General features: G+C 35.7%; 1 protein-coding gene across 6 annotated transcripts in view; it reads left to right on the top strand.

The window, feature by feature from the left end:
• OPA1 (OPA1 mitochondrial dynamin like GTPase) overlaps positions 1-17,282 on the top strand; it is a 92,943-nt gene extending 75,661 nt beyond the window's left edge. For all 6 annotated transcript variants that reach the window (XM_022569444.3, XM_022569412.3, XM_022569418.3 and 3 more), the window contains 2 exons: positions 15,041-15,115; positions 17,151-17,282. In XM_022569444.3, the coding sequence (XP_022425152.1) occupies positions 15,041-15,105 (65 nt within the window). In that variant the 3' untranslated portion in view covers positions 15,106-15,115; positions 17,151-17,282. The remainder of the gene's footprint in view (positions 1-15,040; positions 15,116-17,150) is intronic.
• Positions 17,283-22,896: the final 5,614 nt, after the last annotated feature.

The following is a 22,896-nucleotide window of genomic DNA, read 5'->3' as shown; positions in this document are numbered from 1 at the left end:
GTAGAGGCAGAATGATCCAGTACTACCATTTTATAAGCTAAGATCAGAAGAGAAATGCACCTTAGCTGCTTAAGTTTAAGAAGTACCTTTGGGCTTCCCTGGTGGCGCAGTGGTTGAGAGTCCGCCTGCCGATGCAGGGCACACGGGTTCGTGCCCCGGCCCGGGAAGATCCCACATGCAGCAGAGTGGCTAGGCCCGTGAGCCATGGCCGCTGAGCCTGTGCGTCCGGAGCCTGTGCTCCGCAACGGGAGAGGCCACAACAGTGAGAGACCTGCGTACCGCAAAAAAAAAAAAAAAAAAAAAAAGAAGTACCTTCATTATCTCTGAAATATAATTCTAGTTTATAAGAGAGTTAAGAAATGTCTTCATGCCATGTTAAAACTTGGATTAAAAAGTAGTCAGAAAATATCTAGATGGGAGAAACTTCAGCAAGAATAATTTTGTTGTTCTTTATTTAGGAAAGAAAAATAGCAAGATACTCTTGAATTTAATTTTCATTGGCTCCTCCACATTCCTAAACTTCTGCCGTACTTGCGGAATCCTTGAGGGCCTTTATGGATGAAACCCGTGGCCACGAAGTAGTGTGAGACTGAAAATCATCCTAGAAAGATTATTGTACTCAGAATCTGAAACTTAAAACTGTAGAAAAGAGAAGTCATGTGTTTAAACTATTTCTCCCGAGGTAGGGCTACGGCATGCATATTTTGCCAAGTCTCCACAGGTGATTGTTGCCACACACCGCCACCACCCACTCTGCCCCCGCACCAGTTCTCTGGAGAGTTCTTCATGCTTACAGCGGCACAGTCTGTTATTTTTATTAATGGGCATGAAATCAACATGTATCTTCTTTTAGTAGAGTCTGATAAATCATGTGACTATTGAAAATTCATTATTTGAACTATTATCTATAGTAGCATGTTCATTTGTTTCTGTAGACATAACCAAAGAAAATGAATTTTAAAGAGATTTAAAGGAGGAGAGGGTAGCATTGAGTTGTAGAATTCTAGGTACCTAGGCAACTGTAAAAACCATAATCTCTATGGCATCATTTATACCTACATACTGTGATTGTGGTTTTTGGCCAGTAATTACAGGCACTCAGTACTGCTTTCTCATCTCTCCTGGCTTCTAGCACATTTTAAGCAGCCTTTCCCTCTTTGTCTCTTTTTTTCTTATGTCTCACTGTGCCTTCTTATACATCATTATTATCTCTTGGTCCTGAGCTAGTGTTTTTCCTCCTCCCTGCTTATTTAACTTCCTTCAGTGGTTAAAAACCTTACTGAGGTACTGCCAGTGTTGTTTAATTGAGCAGAAGGCAGGCTTCCCACTATAGACAACTGTAGATCAACCAAAATAACCAATTTAAGAAAAAAAATTTTTCATGTCTATAATGATTGATCTATTCTGCCAAAGCCGTTTGCTTCTTTCATAAATTCACCATATTTTGTATGTCATATTGAATGTGTTTGCTGAATGTCGGATCATGACGTTTTAATACCGGCTCTTCATTACCCCCTTCTCTTAACTTAAAAAAGAGGGAGAAGAAAGCTTTCTTCCACTCTGTCTCACCAGAAAACTGCCACCTCATTTCTCTTAAGAGCAGCTCGCATTTGCTACATTCACCCCTATACCCACACATTCCTTTGCTAGTATCTTGCGACTAGCTTTCATCCCTAGCAGAACCACTTCTTACTTCTTTCTAGGTCACCAGTGATGTCCTAATCCCCGGTCCACCCAGTTCACCGAAAACACTCATTTTTGTGTGTGTGTTTATTAGGAATTTTTAAGTCGATTGGAAGATTTTTATTCTATTTGACATTTATGCACTTTCTGGAATGGTTAGTAGAAGAGTATATTTGAAAAATGGGAAGATTAGAATGTTTCTTTTCTTCACTGCAGAATAAATAGCTTTCTGTTTTGTTTTTTTTTTTTTTTTGCGGTACACGGGCCTCTCACTGCCACGGCCTCTCCCGTTGCGGAGCACAGGCTCCAGACACGCAGGTTCAGTGGCCATGGCTCATGGGCCCAGCCGCTCTGCGACATGTGGGATCCTCCAGGACCGGGGCACGAACCCGTGTCCCCTGCATCGGCAGGCGGACTCTCAACGACTGCGCCACCAGGGAAGCCCTAGCTTTCTGTTTTATGTTATCAGTGTTTGAGCTCTTTAAGGTATCTTCTCAGGGTTAAAGTGATTGAATTTTTAACTTCTGCCTTTGTGGAATATTTTTCCTAGTAAGGTGAAATTGACAAAGCAGCTAAGGAAGAGAGTGAAGGATTATTTTTACCTTGAGTCTGCAGAGATGAAGTAGACTCTGCCTTTGTGTTGTAGTCCAAAAAAGGGAGAGAGAGTGAGTTGACACAGAGAATAAAGTAATCCTCAGGGAGAGTCCTGTGTGTTAGGAGTAGTTATTTACATGCGCAATTCCACACGATGAGTCCGAGTTGTGTGCTTTCCAGGTTATTGATGAGAAAATTCAGACTCAAAATGGGGCTTTTACAATCAAGCACATTTTTCATGCCCTAAGTCTGTCTTTTAAAGACAACATTGACGGATATTGATAAACTGGTACAAGATTAAAAGGATATTTACTTCTCTGTAATCTTTTACAGGCTACTGTTATTCAGTGCTTTACTAGCAAGTATATTCTTTTTGCTTTAAACTCACATTTTAACTGATTAAAAGTGAGAATAAAGATAGGAAAGGGCTGTTCAGTAATTTATGGATTGAATTTTTTGTTGATCATTTTAAAGTGGTTTCTATTTATGTGTTATGTATTATGTGCTTGTGTGTACGTGATTATGTATAAAAAAGACAGTGCACATTTTTAAAGCTAGAAATGAGGCTGTTTTTCCCTTGTTATTAATGCTTACTCCTCCCTCAGTGAGACTTTAGGATGAAATAATATCTTTACGTTTTGGATTAAACTTTGATTTGTTTTATTTTTTAAATTATGTATTCTCTCCATTCTAAGATGGAAAAAGATGGAATCTAGTTATTGAAAACTAAATCGAACTGCAAAACAATCCATTGATCTGTGGAACAGTATATTAAAAAATAAACAAGATATGAATACATTTTTTAAAAAAGAGAGAACTGCCTTGAAGGACAAATTGATGCACACTGACCTGGTAACCTCTGTGAAAGAGGGTTCTCAGGATAGTTGCAGGAGGGGTTGAGGACAAAAGAAATTTTCATTTCTTTACCATTTTATACATTTCTAAACTGTTTCTTTTTCCAAATGAGCATAATTCAAAATTACCTTAGAAATTTCATATTCTTAATTATCACATTCATAGAAATGATTAAGCTGATTCATGATATGATCAATTTTAAAAGTGACTGATATCTTCCCAAATAACCTCTTGGTAATTGTGACACCAAGAGACATTTCATGGGGCCACATAGTAATTGGTTATCATCGTATCATCCTTTGTGGTTGGGGATTCACTTTGAATTCTTCCTATTTCTAGTAACTGCCCCTCCTGGATCTGTCACCTGTGAATGAATTGAAATCTTTCTTGAACTGGTGAAGTTCTCACACTTGTGCAGCCCATTAAAGATAATAGATTTTCTCTGCTTCGTCGTTACCTACTGTGTATGGAATTAGTCCATTTTAATTTCTCTTAGAAGGACTTTTTCAGTCTGTTCCTTAGTTTTAATCTTTTGAGTTAGATCTTTTTTCTGGGCCAAGGAATTCAGGTCTTTTTTTAGTCTCTCCTTTTATTGGTACCACTTCATATTCTGTGTCATGTGTACCTGTCTTCACCCAGTACAACTACCAGAATTTTAGGTGTTTTTGTTTTAATCTTTTTTATCACAAAGCTAGTGCATATGCATTGTATAAAGTTAGAAGATATAGATGGCAGAATTTTTTAAACTATTACCACTGCTGAGATATAACCACTGTAACACTGTATTCTAACAAAATTTTTAATGGGATCTTAGGGACATAATTTCTGTTACACTTCTGGAACACATTTTTCATGAAGAAATCTTGGGTTGGCTTCCTCTTATACCCCAAATCTTCAATTTGTTGTCATTGCTCCTATTTCTGGTTTCTCATCTATCAGAGTAGCCTCAGTTTCTCTTCCTTTTCTTCATACAAACTTATTTCAAAAAGATTCCCTGAGAGGAATAAGCAGCATTAGTAAAAATAAAACCTATGGTACCCATTGCTTTAAATAGGTCAGGGATTCCAGAGGCTATATAGTAACAAAACATGTACTAAAAATCACTCTGCTTTTAAAGTTCATCTCCACCTGTATTCAGGACCCTGGCACTTCCTATATGTACTTGTACCTTCATTATGTCTCTCTTTCTTCAAAGATGCTGAAATCATTCCTATCTTAAAATTGCTAGATTGATTCTTCTGTGCACTCCAGCTGCTTTTGATCATGATTCTCTTTTACACAGGAAAACTTATTTTCCCTTAATAAACTTATTTATTTATTTTTGTCTGCGTTGGGTCTTTGTTGCTGCGCACAGGCTTTTCTCTAGTTGCAGCGAGTGGATGCTACTCTTTGTTGCAGTGCGTGGGCTTCTCATTGTGGTGGCTTCTCTTGTTGCGCAGCAGGGGCTCTAGGCGTGCAGGCTTCAGTAGTTGTGGCACACGGGCTCAGTAGTTATGGCTCGCAGGCTCTAGAGTGCAGGCTCAGTAGTTGTGGCGCATGGGCGTAGTTGCTCCGCGGCATGTGGGATCTTCCTGGACCAGGGATCGAAGCCATGTCACCTGCGTTGGCAGGTGGATTCTTAACCACTGCACCACCTGGGAAGTCTACAGGAAAACTTTTGAATGTTTGGCTGCTGCCTCTACTTTAAACCGTCCACTCTCTTCTTAACTTTGTAATCTTTTATTCTCACTTCTACTGAGATTGCTGACAATCAGGAAAGCAATGAGCCAGGCAAGCATTAGGAATAGAAAGTATTCTCATGTAACTGCATCATTTGGTACTTTGGAATCCAAATTAAATCCTGTTTGGAACTCTATATATGTGCTTTAAATTTGTATAGAGCTTTGCACTTTACACCATGTGTTGTGTTTTTCTTCTAAAGGCGTATAAGGCTTGTAAGTTATTATCCCCATCGTTCAGATGGGGAAGTTGATGTTCACTAAGGGAAATGATTTAGCCAGTTACATGAATATTTATGGCAAAGCTGGGGCTAACAACATGTGTCAGAGATAGTATCTTTTTAGATTTGTTTTGGGATTCTGTTCATTTTTAGTCTGGGTTTGTGCTATTGGTGACTGTAGATAACCAAGTTCATATAGTTTGGCTTCCTTTTTTATATTATTTTCAATGTGTTATTTTTAGAGCCTACTCTCCTAGTTCAACTAATCATTAACTCGAGAACAATGAGTTTGTCTCCTAAAGAAATGTGTAATGGTTTCATTCTTCAAAAAAGATAACCCAGGCTTATCCATCTATGCATTCTTATTGCTATTTCAATTTTATTTCTTTTCTGTAGAAAAAAAGAAATTGTGATTTATAATTTAAAGGTGATTTTCTAAATTACTGAATGCATGAAATTAATTCTGAAGCTGCATTTATGTCTTTGAGCCTTATTCTGCCTTATGGAACCAATATCAGTAATGATATCAATTTATAGGGTTATAGTGAGAAATAACTGAAAACATGAAATCAGCCTAAAAAAACACAAATGCCTATTAGTTCTCCTTATGATAAGATTAATAATACTTTGTCCTTATGTAGCATCTTATTTAAGAGATATAATTGGGGCTTCCCTGGTGGCGCAGTGGTTGAGAGTCCATCTGCCGATGCAGGGGACACGGGTTCGTGCCCCAGTCTGGGAAGATCCCACATGCCGCGGAGCCATGGCCGCTGAGCCTGCGCGTCCAGAGCCTGTGCTCCGCAACGGGAGAGGCCACAACAGTGAGAGGCCTGCGTACCGGAAAAAAAAAAAAAGAGAGAGAGAGATATAATTGTATTCCATTTTTGTTTTTCATCTCACTTAATTCATAACTTTATTAAAGTCTGCAATTTTTAATTCCATACTTTTTTCTATAAACTTTCAGTTTGGCTCATAAATCAGAATTACATTCTCCCTTCTTGTATTATTTTCTTTTACTTTTAAAATTACATTAATGAGCTGACTGTTTAAGAATCATTCTCATGATTCATTCATCTGTTACACCTCCTCTTTAAAATTTCAGCACTGAAGGTCTTTTGACAAACCAATATTTATAACAGTTTGACAGCAGGATGAGGAACAGCGTTTGTCTTTGTAACAGCTTGAAGAAAGACCCTTTCCAGGACCCAGTCATGCAGTTACAATCTTGACCTCTTTCTTATGCTGGGAACATACATACAGCGGCACCTCCCATGTGTTTTCTTGTCCCATTGACTGTCCATTCACTTCCCATCTGTTTTGCAGTCTTAAAGGAACAGAAAGGGCCCTCTTCTTATAAATCTGTCTTTTCAGGTGATAAATGATGTCCTGTCTCTTTAAGGGCTGCCTGGGTGGTTTTCCTTCTCTTAAAATGTTCCAATTTCCCTCCTAACAAAATTCAGAGTAAAATATGCTTTTAAGAAGAGGAAAATAGAAAAGAAAAAAATGATGAATTATTTTAAAACCTTAATTGTTTGGGACTGAATATTTTACTGGTCACTATGCTAACGCTTTTTTAGCTTTCCCGATTACTTACCTATATCATAGTTTTTAAATTGTAGTGATATTTAGGTTTTTTTATGGGGAGAAAAAGAAATGTATTCATTTTGAAATAGCGTATTTACTTAAACTTTTTTGAGAAAAAAATGTATCATTAATGAGTTACCACATAAAATAACTTAAATATTTTTTCATCATGATATGAGTTGATAGATGTAATGAATATGGAATATTTTATGTACTGGATACAGAATGAAATAATTCACAGGAGACAATTATAATCTTACGGTAGAATCTATCTAACATTCACATTTAAAAAGACGATCGTGAATCCCATAAAACTGTATGATTTTTTTCTTTTGCTGAAAATAATGACTTTAAGTATAGATTTTTATATCATTGAGTTTTCCGAGAATTGAGCAGAAATAAAAATAATTTATTTTTTTCTCTCATGTAGGGATTATTCATAGAAGGTTAAATGTGACAAATATTGTCCTCCCAAAATGTTCTTAAATTACTGATTTAAAAAGTATTACCAGTATAAAAAGATTATTTTTAGAATATTATAGTATATTATATGAATCAGCTACCTAGTGGTATATCTTCTACAAACTAGCTTGTTAGTTTAATTCCCTGCCTTATTCCCCAAACATTTTGAGGCAGATCTACCCTGTGCAAAAAGTAAAAATACTTGAGTGGAAAAATTGGGTGGAAGGGAAGAGAAAATCCAGGCAAGTGAAATAATGTGAAATTTGGGATAAGACTGGTGCTCAAGGGTTCTGCGTACTTTGCTATAAGCAAGCTGCATATCTGGCCCTGAGCTTCCTAGTAGTGTTACCGAACTGAACTCTGGTCCACTCGCCCTATGCACAACAAAGCCAATCAACTGGCACTGGGCTGTGGTGAAGGAAAGTACAGCATTTATTGTAGGACCCCAAGGAAGAGCAGGCAGCTCATGCTCAAAAGACCTGAACTCCGTGCTGGCTTTCAGGAACGGTTTTTAAAGGCAACCATTAAGTGTGAAGTTCACAGGGTGCCTGATCAGCTCGTGGGCATTCTTCTGATTGGCTGGTGGTGAGGTAACAGGATGATGTTTAGGGAATCTCAGTCATCAACTTTCCAGTTCCAAGCAGTCTGGGGTCTACTTGCTTGCCGACAGCATGTAGTCACCTTCCTCCACTGGGTGTGGCGTCTTAGTTTCCACAGAACAACAAGATATGCGTCAGATTGTCATCTACATCCCTTCAAGAGGAACTAGGAGTCCAGTGACTCTGTTCTAATCGTTAACTGCTTGAGTCTGCTCTTTGGAACTCAGGGAAGGTCAAACAAGAAACAGGGGACATGGAGGGCCTTGTACCTGGGGAATGCTCCGCGAGGTCCTGCTCGGTTTCAGTCCCCTCTTTTCTTTGCTACTTCTCAATCTTCAGGGGGACAGGGACGGGACAAGAAAAGGGATAAAGGTTCGGGTAGAGAGGTTAATCATAAGCCCTGCACGGGAACTTTGTTTTAGGGGGAGTTGGTTTCAGTAGCTGATGCAAAATGGAAAACAGAGTTGATTACATGATTTATGGTAGCTCTCAGACAACAGCACAGCAGTTGCTTAGTTGAAGCATAGATATACCTGGTACACACACCTGAGAGAAAAGTCACTAGTCCTCATAAGAGGAACACTGAGTTATATGATATACTGAATCAAATGACTGCACATAATCATGAATTTCATGGGGCTCTTTATTGTAACATTCCTCAGTGTAGGCCAGTAACAAGCAATTCTGGACAAAATCAGAATGATGCCATCTAAATAAATAGCTATTTGGTTTGGCTTATCTAAAGATGAAATATATAGCATCTAGAGAAATAGATGAATTGTATATCCCCCATACAGTTTTCCATAAATGTGATTTCTTCTTGCAACTGAGCCTTTTAATAAGTATCAGGTAGCAGAGAAAGTTCAAGATTTTACACTGATTGACACTGACAAGCGCCTGGAATGGTGTGACTGTTGGTTAAGGGCAGGTCCATAAGAATTAATAGCTGAGATGAAATTAGGGTTGCCATCTATTTATGAAAGTTTAAGGGCCTAACCAATATAAAGGCCTGGGTATAAAGCTACTCTTTGTTCATCCATACTAAAGTCTTTTGGAGAATAGGCTTCAAAATTCAAGAAAGTATTTTTTAAGAGGTTTTGATTAGCCAGAAAGGAGCCTGGTAGAAATGCTCAATTAAAGTTGTTTTTAAAATTTAGGCTGAATTTATCCACAAGTCACTTTGAGTTGTTTATACATTCAGCAGACATAAATTATAATTTACTTCACAGACTTTATTATGGCAGCTTTCTTTCTAAATCATATTGTTTTGGGGTCTGAAATAGCAAATTTTTAAAATAATCATCTTTAATGTTTGGATTAAGCATTGGTTAAGTCAGATCACTCACCAATAAATAAATGAATGAGCAATGAATGAATATTCATGGGCATCTATTACATAGCAAGTGCTGTAGCACTTGCTGAGTGATTTTAAATGACAGGCTTTTTTGTAAGTAGGTAATTCATACAAACAGTCACACGTTGATTCCTGGGGGAAGAAAAACAGTATAAAACTGATCTTTCTAAAATGAATTCTGTAACCCTATGAGAATAATATTATCACTTGTGGTTGCATTTTTTACTAGGAGCTTAACATCAAATAAAAAGATACTAAAGAACAAAGAAAAGACCATTTATAAGTTTTAAAAGGTACAATTAAAACATGATCAGTTAGAATAGTACATTTCAGTCCTAAATTTTAAAGTAATATGGGCTTTTTTTAGACTGATTCCCTCATTTTAGAGATAAAGAAACTAGCACCGTGATCTGTCTACGGTTGTAAGATTAAAGGCAAAACCAGGACTAGAAACTTAGTTCCCCTGATCACGTTATCGTATACCTGTTAATACATTATGTTCTCATCTTGATAAAAAGTCATATGAAATAACTACTCCATTGATTGTTAGGGGCATTAGACCAGGGATTCCTAACATTTTTTTTTCATCAAACACTCCTTTCATTATTGTATACTCTTGTAAAGTCCATGTTTTATAAGATTTGTCTACAATGCACATAGTTTTAGTTTGAAACATAAAATTGCAATTATATCTTTAATCAGCCTAAATAACTAATTGTTACAAGAGTAGATGTAATTCTGGCCCAAACAAAGATATCCATTTGAACTTTTGAAACAATGGAAATAACCCAGAGAACTCTTATTTCCACCTCACAGACTCCTGGAAGTCTGGGACCCCACCCAGCTTTACAATTACTGTCCAAGTCTCAAACAGCTTTCCAGGACATAGGAAACGATGCCTCCTTCTTCTCTAACAATCAAAAGTATACTGTTTGTCTTCATTAATGAGTCTGTTTAAAAATAATCATACCTATTTGTAGGGAAGAAACACTACAGGGCCAAGATTCAGAAGATAAGTGTTAGATTTAGCTATACATCTTTGACTTCGTATCTCTTTGGCTCTTCCTTTCAACTGTAAGAGGTGTACATCTTTTCTTGTGCCAAGTCTAAGATTTCGACTGTAGTTTTGAGACTCTTGAATCTGGTCTATTATTCACTTTTTTTTGTTGTTGGTTTTCTTTGCTTGTTTCCCTAGATGATTCCTTTAAATACTGAATTTCTAAAGAGCACTTACAGTGTAATTGTCTAATGAAAAGCAAGCCTGTTTAGGAGCAACATATATAACATAATAAGAAGTGTTCCTTCTTTTAGTGAACAGCTCTTTATAGCAAAATCTCACCTACAAGGTGTCCTCAAGCTTGGTACAAAATGTGTATGCAGTATGTTATGAGGCAGTTCTGTTAAGGTACATTTGGATCTTTGGATGTGTGGTTTGTTTAAAATACACTGCATTAGTAAGTTTGCAGCTCGTTTCTTTATGCTTTCTCTAAAAAGATCAAAAGCTGTAAAAGGTTTATTTCAGTTCACGTGTTAGTGTTTTGTGTGTGATTCTTTGTTTCTGTTCTAAACTGTTATTAACCACTGAAGTGAACCTTCTCCCGGGTTTGGCCTTTTGGTATTCACAGTGTATTCAAATCCTAATTACAGATTAGTCTATATTTGAGACTTTTAGAGCAAGTATCAGAAGTCTCAAAAAAAAAAATGAGAGTAGCAGTATCATTTCATGTGGAGATAAAGAGACCCAAAACATGAATGAGTGTCAAGTCATCCGAAGAAAAGAAAAAAGAGAAGGAACTTCATTCACTGAGACTGACGGTTTATGAGTTGGGGATTATGGGAATATTCATGACTCAATCAAGAAGCACAATGAATTGATGTTTGAAATTGTTCATCTTTTAAGTAAACATTGGACAAATGGAAAGTAGACTCAGTATTCACTACATGTGGAATTGGCTATTTCAGTGTAACAAAAATAGCAGTTTGTTAATCCCTTCCTGAGTTGGTTTAGTTTATCAAGTAAATCACAAATTTATAAGAATTCTAACTATATAAATATTTATTGCAAATATTTAATAGAAAAAGGAGTTTGCTCTATAATTAGCCATGCTAATATATACACATTTTTCTGTGGGAAAGTAAGTTCTAATGGTGAAAAAATTAAATACCATAATATTTGGGGATTTGAAAACACTGTAATAGTGAGACATTAATTTGGAAGGATCAGAAAGTGTTAAGTGTTAGTTGCTAACATTCCAATTTGATTTTTACACATAACTCAGTTTTCTGTGCAGCCAGGAGGCATAGTTGGTATACAAGACAGTGCTGGAACCTTACATCAGAATTTAAAATGAATGAATTCAAATATGGAAAATAATGCTGCTATATTATTTGTAACATAGCTTCCTTGCAAAGCATGAAATCATGCTTGTGTGTGCTTGTGTAGTCAGCATATTTTAGCCTTCTTAAGGTGCAATAATTAAGTTGTCCCTCACCCCACCCCCTATTCCCCACCCCGCCCCCACAAAATGCTATTGTGTTCTAAGACCTGAGTATTCTCTGTTCCTTGGTGCTTTATGTGGTTCGGGTGACCCACCAGCTTTCCTTGATCTTCATTGTCAGTGTATACCCTGCCTCCTGTTCTCAGACTTGCTCTAGCTCTTGTGATCCTGGCATAACATCCAGGAAGCATGTTAAGTGCTTTTTTTCCTTTCTTGATAACCTACAGCCCTCATTTTCCATGTCATACTTTTGGGAACTTCATTTATCAAATATTTATTGAGCATATATAGCGAGTCAGACATTGTTGTAGACACTGAAGATGCTAAACGTTTTGGGGCCAGTTTCCTACTCTTATATTGTTCTCCAAGGGTCTCTCCAAGTGTGTATAGATCTAGTCTCCTCAAGAGGTAATAATATTCATCCGAGTATGGTAGCATAGTATACATTTTTTAGACATTTCTAGGCACAGAACTACTTAGGAGGTGCTCAGTAACTATCTCACTCCCTAATTTTTATCAAAATGTCTTATCTTACATAAAAGGTAAAACTTTCACCAAATACATTTGAAATAATAGCATTTGTTTTGTTACCATTTAGAGTCTGCATATGGTAGCAGATCTAGTATGTGTTTCTTAATTGGAGGAGTGTGGACAAGGCTAACTCTCCAGGCTTAATGTCCTCACCTTTGGCAGTGAAACCTGCTGGGTTGTATGAGGACCAAATGAAATGTGGGATCTGACATCACGCAAAACATAATAGACACTTACAGACTTAGAGAGAGGTAGAAAGTAAGCAAGGAATTCTTCTCAAAGGCAGGGTATAATGTGTGTCCCCAGGTCACTCCATTAAGTACATTGTATAAGTGAAGGAATGAATGAAGAAATGTGTTTTTCAATTTAGTATTAAAAGGATACATTTATCACAACTATTCTTTTTTCTTTTAACATTTACTTCCATCCTCTTCTCTCCTCTCCTCTCCCCGCATTACTTCCTAGTAACTTACTAATGTTTTTTGTGTCATTCTTGAGGTTTCAGTACAGTGTCCTGATATTCCGATTGTAAAATATTTTGTATAAAAGCTTTTTAAAGGGAAATTTGGTAATTTTTTATTCTGTGGTTTTCATATTTAAATTAATTAGTTTTTTTTAACTTTCATTTACATAAAACATCACTTATCTCTAATTTTAGAAGAATTTGAATTTGATTCAGATTCCACAGTTAGGCACATGCATCAGAGTGGCTCTTGGCTTCTTTCAATACAAATAGATCTTGCTCTGAACAGTGTCTTGTGAGGGATGCTACTGTATCACTCACTCACAGATAGTCTGTCCAGCTGAACATAGAGGTCATTGACAGGGCAAAAGGATGGGTAGAGCTGGCCGTTCAGCTGCCTGATTGTACTCTGATCATGGAGCAGATAGAATGATTTCCTTTCTTCATACAGTACAGTTTCCCCAAGTAGAAATAGTTCTCGGTCTAATGTTAGAGAGCTGCTAAGGCTCTGAACACTTGTTTTAGATTTCCATGTTTTGTGCTATTTAAGCTAGGTGATTTTTTAAAGACCCCATCCATTTCCAAAATTTTGAGACAGTTTAGAAAACTTTTTTCCACCTGTTTCCCAATCCCCTTTAAAAATTCTTCAACTGATGACCTATAGTATCTGGAATTCTCTAAATGTTCAATGAAGAAAATAGGTGAACTCTTTCTAAGCAACTACATGAAATAATTTTTAAAATAAGAAATGTGGCCTTATTTTGAGAAAGGAAGTATGTTTACTGGTTTGACTGCTAGTTTAAAAACAAAAAAAAAACAAAACAGACTACCAAAAAGTACAAACTAAACTTCCAAGAGTTTAATTTTTTATATATAAGGAGTTACTCCTGCCTTTGTGATAACTAAAATCATATTTTCCCAGTAAATAATTTGATTAAAACAATAGGGGATCCCCCTCCCCTTGCTTTTTTTGGTGTGTGTTAGTCTCGGTCTAATATCAAGAAATAGAAGTGCTGAATTACTGGAAAAAGAAGATGAAGACATTACATTCTTTATATGCAACCCTGGTAGGCTGTGTTGAGTTCCTGCAATGCTAATAAGAATTAACAAAAAGGATAGTTCTTTTTATTGGCTACTCATCACAAATGCTGTCTCACTGTTAAAAAGGGATACTTATATCTTCAATTGCAGATTATTTATTTTTAAATGATACAATTTGTATCTTTTAAAAGATAGAAATGTTGTAAATCAACTATACTTCAATTTTTAAAAAAATCTGAAAAAGAATATAAACATCATGAGAGTGAGAATATTGTCTTATTCAGGCTTTGCACTATGCAGCCATTCAGTGACTGCCAACAAATAAAGTATGCATGAAGTTCTGGGTGGGGGGAAATATAAATGTTGACTATTAATACCTCTTACATGTTTTTTTCTCTAAGATATAAAGTAGAATGCTTTGCAGTTTTGCCTCTAGATCACCAGCTTTGAACCAGTCATTTCACTTTAATTGATAATTCCCACCAACATGTTAAATTGTGTTAACAGGACAAAAATATTTGTTACCATGCTTACTATAACCTGTATTTTAAAATGGGAACTGCATGATTAGGTTAGTGAAGTAGAATAAATCATGACTTCTGTTTTTAATATTAAGAGATAGGCGTGTGTCCTGTGAATAATTTACATTTTGAAGGAAATTTTTATATTTCAGAGAGAAATTGTAGATTTTATTTGAACATCTATAAACATGAAAACCTAAAATCAAATAAAATAATGTAAATCTGTCATCAGTGGTTCTGGTGTTTTTAAACTTTCCTTTCCTCATTCACAGCAAGCAAAGTACGTTTTTATTTTTTAAAGTGTTATTTCCTTTTTCATGTTTGTTGAAAATATTTCGTACAATTTCTTTTGCCGTTCAATTTTAGGACATTTTGACATATAAAGGGTACATTTTAATGTCATATTGGTTGATCTTTGTAACTCTTCCCATTACTTCATACTTAGAAAGTCATTTCCCAGTTGAAGGCCAGTTATATACTCACCTGTATTCTCTTCTAATTTTAAAAAATGGTTTCATTATTGTATATTTTCCTCTGTTCCAGATAATGCTAACTGTGAGTCCTTGGTTAGACTCCAGAGAATCTGACAACTCCTTAAAATTCTATACATAATGGTATATTTATCTATACTTGCATTTTTCTGTGTAAGGATCCACAGCTTGTATTAAATCCTCAAAGGTATCTGTCACAAACCCCCACCCACGCTCCTCCCCTTCCAAAAATTTAGACGCTCTTGCTATTACATAATCTGTTCGAACTTTATTTGGCTATAAGATGGAGTGTGGTGCTAAGGTAATTTTCCCCCCTTTTCCCAAGTCATTAAAGTATCCCAAACCATTTATCTTCTATGATTGGTGATGCCTTTGAAAAATAAATTTGTTTTTAACTAATTTATTATCTCTTTTTATCTCCACAGAGAAAGTTAGAGAAATTCAAGAAAAACTTGATGCTTTTATTGAAGCTCTTCATCAGGAGAAATAAATTGTAATAAGTGAGTAAAAAACTTCTTACTGCGTTGGTAATGACTAAACACAAAATTTATATTTTAGACTTATTTTAATAATCATTCTATTTAACTATATCCAACTTGTTCCTTAATAATAATCTTAATGTAATTAAATAATTTAAAAGGGAGGAATTTCTGAAACTAGATTCTAAATTTTGTATGTATGATGTTCCTTTGAATAACTTGATTGCCTTGTGGCTAGACTAAAAATATCCTCTAGAACTCTTTGAACAGAAGAAAGGTCAATAAAGCTAAGATATTTCATAGTGTGCAGGTGGCTCATAGAGTTTCTGTATGTGAAGAATTGAGCTTTAGCTCTCATTGTTTTATTTCTCATTGTTCATATTCAATGGATAATTGTGTATATGTTCACTTGCAAAGCTTTTTATTTGTCTTGACTAAAAATTTTAACAATTGTTCTTAATCTTATTCTCAACGTTTAAAAACGTTTAAATAAACCATTTTTCAATTTAAAGTAACTTAGATAGCTGTAGAATTTAGGACTCTTCTGAATATATGGGCTCTTGTTTAATTCTGTAGTCTGGCATTATAAGCAGTTCCCAATAAAATATTGTATATTGGAAGACTTCTCTTAATAGCAGAGTTAATTGTTAATTATTGCTGAAGAATTATAATTAGTAAATCTTTTATAGAAGAAGTTGAGAAAGGGAAAATGCTATAATTAAGACCTTATCATTAATTTGAAATATTTAATTACTCACTTTATCTGTGAGCCTTACACTATAGGCAGCCTGCAACACAGTCAGAAGTGAAAGTAGAAATGTGAAAGATTCATTCTCTCCCTAGATGCATTCTGTTCAGAAAAGGCCCTTAAATCAGACTACCTACTTTCTTGTAGTGTAGGGGCGATATATTTGAGAAAGCAAGCTAGAAAGGGAAGCACAGATCAGACCAACATCATTCAGAACAGTATACCAGCAATGAATGAGAGAGGAAGGAGTTAAAAGCTTTAGAATAATGCTTTGTTACTTTGTTTGTCTCTTGCATAAGTTAAGACTGGTGTATGGGTGTATACAAAAATATATCTAGAAACTAAATATCAATCATCTAACTCATACCAAACATAATTCAGTGTTTTTAAGTGTCTGTGTTTGTAAATGTTTTATACAACTTCAATGTATGAAAATTTTCTTTTAAAACCATAAAGTGTTACAATGTCTTCCTCATCATCATAATTACTATCAGTAGTTAACGTTAGGAACATTTTGAGAGTCTTCTGGATTTGGAGATTCTCTTCATAAACACCAGTTTACTTGATGTCTTTGTTTACACATATGGTTTTTTGGGGGGAAAATTCACAGAAACCCCATTAAAAATATAAGGTATGTTTCTGTCTTTTCAATGAAATAAGGTAGCCCACAGCCAACCAGTGTTTTACGGAACAGTCATTGTCACTTCCCTAAGCTGATCAGTGTGACATCTGGAGTTACTGTTGCTGCTGGGAACATGCCTTTTGCTGCCAGAGTGTCTGCCTCAGTTGCAGGCCAGGGCAGTCCTATGAGGCCGGCTGTGTACAGGAAAATAGTCCCAACTTTCTTTGTTCCCTGCTTGTCTCTACTCTCTATGCCACGAACTGTTACATATATCTGTGAATTGGACAGATACATATTTGTATCCTGCAAATCCATTTAAAAGAATAAATCTGGTAAAATTGTAGCCTTGCTTCATTCTGACCATTTAATAAAAGTTACCAAGCATCTTAAAGAATACTTTCGCAATGACAGTTTTAAGATGCATGGAGTTACTCAGCCTGATCGTTTTCAGTAACCAATTCTGATACTTGCTGAAGATGAAGTCCAATATTTGAATCATACATCATGTTTGATAAAAATTATTTTATATTCTGGTGGTGGATATTTTAAATTTAATAAAACTAGCAAACTTAGGCAGTTAAGCTTCAACATTTTTATGATCATGCAGTCGTAAAATTTACTTAGAAATTTTACATTTGTCTCCCTAGACCTAAATTTATCAATGAAAATTCTGTTTATTTTTACAGACCTCCTACTCATAATATAATCACCTCTGCACACATCTGAAGAAAGAAAACTCCAGAGCCTTTTGTCCTGCCTTTTTTTTCTTCTGCTATTCCACCTTTCTAAACATAAAATAAAGTCATGGAATAAAAATATTTTATGCGTGTTAGAGGCACTTTAACCATCAGCTGCCTTTTCAATGGAAAAACAGTGGAAATGGCATTAACATTGTATTGTATTTTTTTGTATTAAAGTGACAAATTGGGATAATTTAACTTGGTATGGCCAGTAGGCTCAGTCCTTGAAGATAAGAAGCTCGCTCTCCTGCTTGTTGTCTGATTTGTAGTGGCACTAGTTCAACTAACTCATTAGCTGATGTTACTCCATGTCAGTTTCTTTTCCAGAAGAAGAATGCTAGGTGTTTTGAAATAAAACTGATGGCAATTTTCTAAAGGCTATCAGTTGTATATAAATTGATATATACTCAACAACCTGCTGAGTTGTTGTCTGTATCTGTAATGTTCTATATCCAGAAACTATTTGACCATGATAATTCAGTTTATATTCATCTCATGAAAGAAAGCGAGTTGACAGAAAAACCCCTCAAATAGGTTAATTTGTATTACAATTCCATGTACATTCAGTGAAAGATTTCAACCCTTCATTGACAGCTTAGAAGTTGCTGTAGAAGCTAAGTGAGTAGCAGCTTACCTATTTGATTCAGTTGATGTTTTTGTACTCTCTCTACCCATTTGAAATTCATTCATTTTGGATGTTGTACACTTGGGCTAGGCTTTCTTGTTAACAGTGTTTTTTTTACCATTTGATAGAGCTGTTTGTTTGTGACATAGGATAGGAAAGATTAAGAATAATCAATTGACTAATTTCATTTAGACTAATTTCAACTATTGTCAAACATTTCAGCTAGGCCTCAGGAAAAAAGCCTTCTTTCATAAGACTGTATTTTAAATAGAAATTATTTCAACAATTAGAATAGTGTTGACCATCCACCTCTTCACAGAATGTTTAAAGAGAAATATAAAGTTTAATTCATTGCAGTTCAATTACAATAATATCCTCACGTCATTTTCATTTTTTTATATAATTTTTTTTTATTGGCTAAAGGACTTTAAAGCAAAGAAAATAGGCCATTTTTTACTTTAAATGTCTTTCTCATTTAACTCTGCTCTTTACTGCCATTTCATTAAGGCTTTATTATTCTAATAAAAATGCCCATTGTGTGACAGTTTTTATTTTACAGTTTACTTAATTCTACAGTTTTCTTGAAATTATGTTTTGGTAACAGTTCCCTTGCCACCCCACATTTTTTTTTTTTTTTAATTTAACATCTACATTCTTTATTGTGATCTCTGTCAAGATCTGACACTTAACATGGAAGGTTAAAGTATACCACAAAATATTTCCGAAATTGAGAATTCAGGAAATATTTGTTTTAAACTGGTTGGTAAGAAAAGTAGATCCAGTTCTAAGCAGCTGGTAGCAGTATACTTTATTTGGGAGCTGAGTAGTCAAGGACGTTGCTGTATCCTTCAGACCTAGGGATAGTAGGTGAATGGAAAGGGAGTAGAGCTCCCCGGTGCTCTGTGCAAAGGTTAGGAAATGACCTTACCGGTTCACTACCTCTAACCAGTGTTGGCCAGTGGGTAAACACCCTCACGGAAGCAAACATCATGCAATGATTAATATTTTTGCAGTTATAAAACACAACCACTTTATAACTACAAATCTATTTCTAAAGAGAAAAAGAAATAGGACCATGTTTATTTCTGTGAGCTATGGATAGGGAAGAATGCCCTCAGCTGTATTTCTACAGATTGCCCCCAAGCAAAAAGGCTGATGTTAAGTCAGTACTACTATTGCATCTCTTTGTATAAATTTAAGAAAGGTGTGGGGGAGGGAGGATGGATGTCTCCATTTCTTTGAGATCAGTCTTTGTAATTTAAATATATAAATAGATAATACAAATATTATTTAAAATCCCACATTAGAGTCCAGATGTTCCCCGTCCTCCTCAGTAGTCCATCTTCTTTCGTGGGTCATACATTTTTTTCCTTTATGGCTAGTCTCACACTAAGCGTGCTTCCCTCCCCACCCAGAAGCCAGGTATTCATTAAATGCAGATGTTATTAAAAGAAAAAAATAAGATTCAGGTTCTCAACAGTAAGCCCTGTGCATTGTATCTGTAGTTCAGAACTTACAAATGATTCAGGTACCAACAAATCGCTACACAGAAGTATACAAATTTAACAAATAAAAACAAACTCAATATACAGAAGTTAAAGCCTAACCAGACCAGGAATCATTTGTTTTTCATGTCAGGATTTGCAAAGAATAGAATGAACAAAGCTCTGCATGGAAGACTGAACAACTGTAAATAGATTATATCTAAAATTTACTCGTCCGGGTATCAATTTACAAAATCAAACTGTGTAGGCAAATCATGACAGGAAACAAGCGGTTCTTGCAGCTTCACGGTTGAATTATAGTTCAGCTGAGCTTTAGTTATAGGCGGAGCAATCAGCCTTTCTTAGCGGCTTAATTATATTCTCTTTTCTTTGTATTATCCCCGCTTTCCAGGCTTTACTCCAGCAGACTCCTTCCCACAAATTATTTAGCCTCCAGATGCAAATGAATAGTGTAAAAGTATGTAGGGAACATTGCGAGAGTGGTGTTTCCTGACCTTATAATTTGGGAATTTTACACATGGATAAGATTCAGAGTGTAGGTTTAAAAGGTCAATCCCTTAACTAGTTAATAATTTTATTTTTTATTTATTTTGGAGGTATTTATCTGCGAAAAAATTATAATGGTGTTTTAGTTTACCAATAAAGGGGATCAAAGTAATTGTTTTTTAAATTTCAGTTCTCTAAGCTGGTATATGCTATAGTTTCAGGAACTTTAGCAGCATAAGAAATGTGCTCATAAATATGCTTACCTTTTGAATAATCATGGCTTTGTGTTTAAATGTTTAAAACTTAACCTTGTTTTTACTTGTGCACTATGACTGAACTCGTATTATTTTTTAAAACCTTCACACTATATGTAGATATTACTGCAATTTATATTTTGCCTGTGCTTGATCTAAGGTCATTTGTATAGATGAGTAATTAAAGATACTGAAATCATGTTATAATTCTCTTATTGGAGAACAGTTTTTAAGTTGTCTCTGTTTTAACGAGGGAGAGAGATACTGAAATCATGTTATAATTCTCTCATTGGAGAACAGTTTTTAAGTTGTCTCTGTTTTAACGAGGGAGAGAGAGAGAAACCTGTGCACCTAGGGAAATAATTTGACGTCACAGTATAACCAAATGCATGGTCTCACAAGCCTCTTAAATGTAGCTCTTTTTTGAATGCTTGAATTTCACATGCCTCCCATTGCACAGTTGTAATTTACGGTCTAACAATGCTCTTTTTCATGTCTTCATACTTGTCAATACATTTTGGTATTTTCTTTGGTAAAATATATCTTTTAAGTGTTTTAAATTGCATTTTGCTGCCATGGCCACCATTTTCTTTCTTTCTCTTTTTAAATTTATTTATTTTTGGCTGCATTGTGTCTTCGTTGCTGCGCGTGGGCTTTCTCTAGTTGTGGCGAGCAGGGGCTGCTTTTCATCGTGGTGCGCGGTCTTCCCATTGTGGTGGCTTCTGTTGTTGTGGAGCACAGGCTCTAGGCGCAAGGGCTTCAGTAGTTGTGGCTCGTGGGCTCTAGAGCGCAGGCTCAGTAGTTGTGGCTCACGGGCTTCGTTGCTCCGCAGCATGTGGGATCTTCCCGGACCAGGGATTGAACCCCTGTCTTCTGCAGATTCTTAACCACTGCACCCCCAGGGAAGTCCATGGCCACCATTTTCATTAATGATGCTAACATGTTCAGTCATATATGAGGCTTACTAACAAGTCATCGTTAAGTCTTAGAACTGAAAGGAACCTTAAAGATCACTTAATTCCATCTACCACCTGATTATGAGCTCCCATTTTTTATTTTATAATTCTTCCCAGAACTTTGCTCATAAATGATGCTTATTAAAGATTTGGTGATCACTAGATGTGTAAAATAAGGCAGAGCATGGGTGTGTCTTCTCCAGGATTCATGTGGTTGGCTAAAATCAAAACCAGGAAAAGACTGTAAAGTCATGATTGCTTCCATAAGTGGTAGACAATAGCTGGAGTGTGGTATATCTCTGGTGAATAGGTGTCAAGACAATCTTTGACTTCCTTTAGAAGGTTTATAAGGAAGAACATATTTCAGTCATATGAGCAGTTATTTCACTTGTCAGCGTTAACAGACCAATCCTAGTTTGAGGCCCCCAAACTAGTTGCATTTTAAATTGTTTTCATCCTTTGTGCACTTCAAGTTCAAAATCTTCATGGGTCAAGAAAGTTTGAAGAATTTACTTCCTGAAGATTTAATAGGGTAATTTATGTGTTTTCTTCTAATACTTTCAGCTGAAGAATTAATATCTTTGTCCAAGTGAAGTAGCTACCATGTGCTTGTAAATAATACAGATGCATTATTTAATTATATTACAAAATGTGTTTTAAAATAATAATTATTGTTTCAATAAAATTTAAACAATAAAATACCCAATCTGTGATAACTAAGTCATAATTTCTGCACATATTAGACTAAGCTGATAGAGGTAGAAAACGTAAAAGAGTTAAGACAGGTACTCCAGAAGTTGTCAAAGATCGCAAAGCAGAACAGTGCCAGGACAGCTTAAATGTGAGTGATCTTTAGCCCGAAGAAGACAGTTTTATAAAATAAGGGTAAGAAAAACATACATCATAAGGCATTGGGTTAAATATGTATCTTGAAATGAGAGTTGTTCCCAGCTTGACAATGAGAGAGTGTATATGATCACCCTCTGAAAGCCTTCTTGTGTGTTTTGTTCGCATTCTATAGGATCAGTGTTAAGGTTCATTTGGGGTCAGGTCACTGATAGGGGGTAACTATAGCTTTTAAATGTTTTTAATCAGTTCCTTATTCTTTGTGGTAAAGGATTCTTATTATTTGTTTTGTTTTGTTTTTAATTAATTAACCCAGGTGTAGCCTGGTTCCTATCCAAGTATTTGAGAAAATGCAAAAAGTCTTTAAAAATATATATATATATAGGCCATAGACCTCACTGAAGATCCAGTGAAACTGTCAGCAGCCTCCACAGAGGCATATCTTATGGTTGTGTTAAGAATACAAGTTTCACTCCTTAGAGTTCAAAGCAGAATGTCCGTTCTGCTACTTACTCTTGAAGTAACTAAATCATAGCAACAACATGGAAATTCGAATTTTATCCACTTGTCAAAAAATATGTTCATGGTGTACGTGATCTAACACTTGCCAGAAGCTTGTGAGACCTCTAACATTTGTGAGAAAGTATGTAGGGAATAGGTTAACTCCACCTTCTTGCTTTGATAAAGTTTATCTGAGAATTAGGCCAAATCATCAGAAAGCAGTACTACATGGACTACTTACCTTTACCGACTTCTTAATTTATCTAGTATTATGCCCTTGGCTTTCGCAGACAAATACTGTATGATGCACCTATTTGACAAAATACACAGTAGCTTTTGCAGTAGTAAAATCTAATGACATGTCTCTGTTATCACTTGAGTTCTTTAAAGTAAGGAGTGCTAGATAATTCAGTGCCAGCAGAGTTTCCCACTACAGACAAACGCATATGGTGCTTCCCTTCTGTCAAAGAGAACTCAAGACTTCACCTGTTTCTTTGCTTCAGCTACCAGGAAATATTG

The sequence above is a fragment of the Delphinapterus leucas genome, chromosome 4 (assembly GCF_059928025.1).
Source record: "Delphinapterus leucas isolate spDelLeu-1000000601 "Yukka" chromosome 4, BTC_Dleu_Yukka2, whole genome shotgun sequence".
Lineage (NCBI taxonomy): Eukaryota > Metazoa > Chordata > Mammalia > Artiodactyla > Monodontidae > Delphinapterus > Delphinapterus leucas.
The sequence above is the reverse complement of the archived record's forward strand: the minus strand, read 5'-3'. Positions and strand labels throughout refer to the sequence as shown.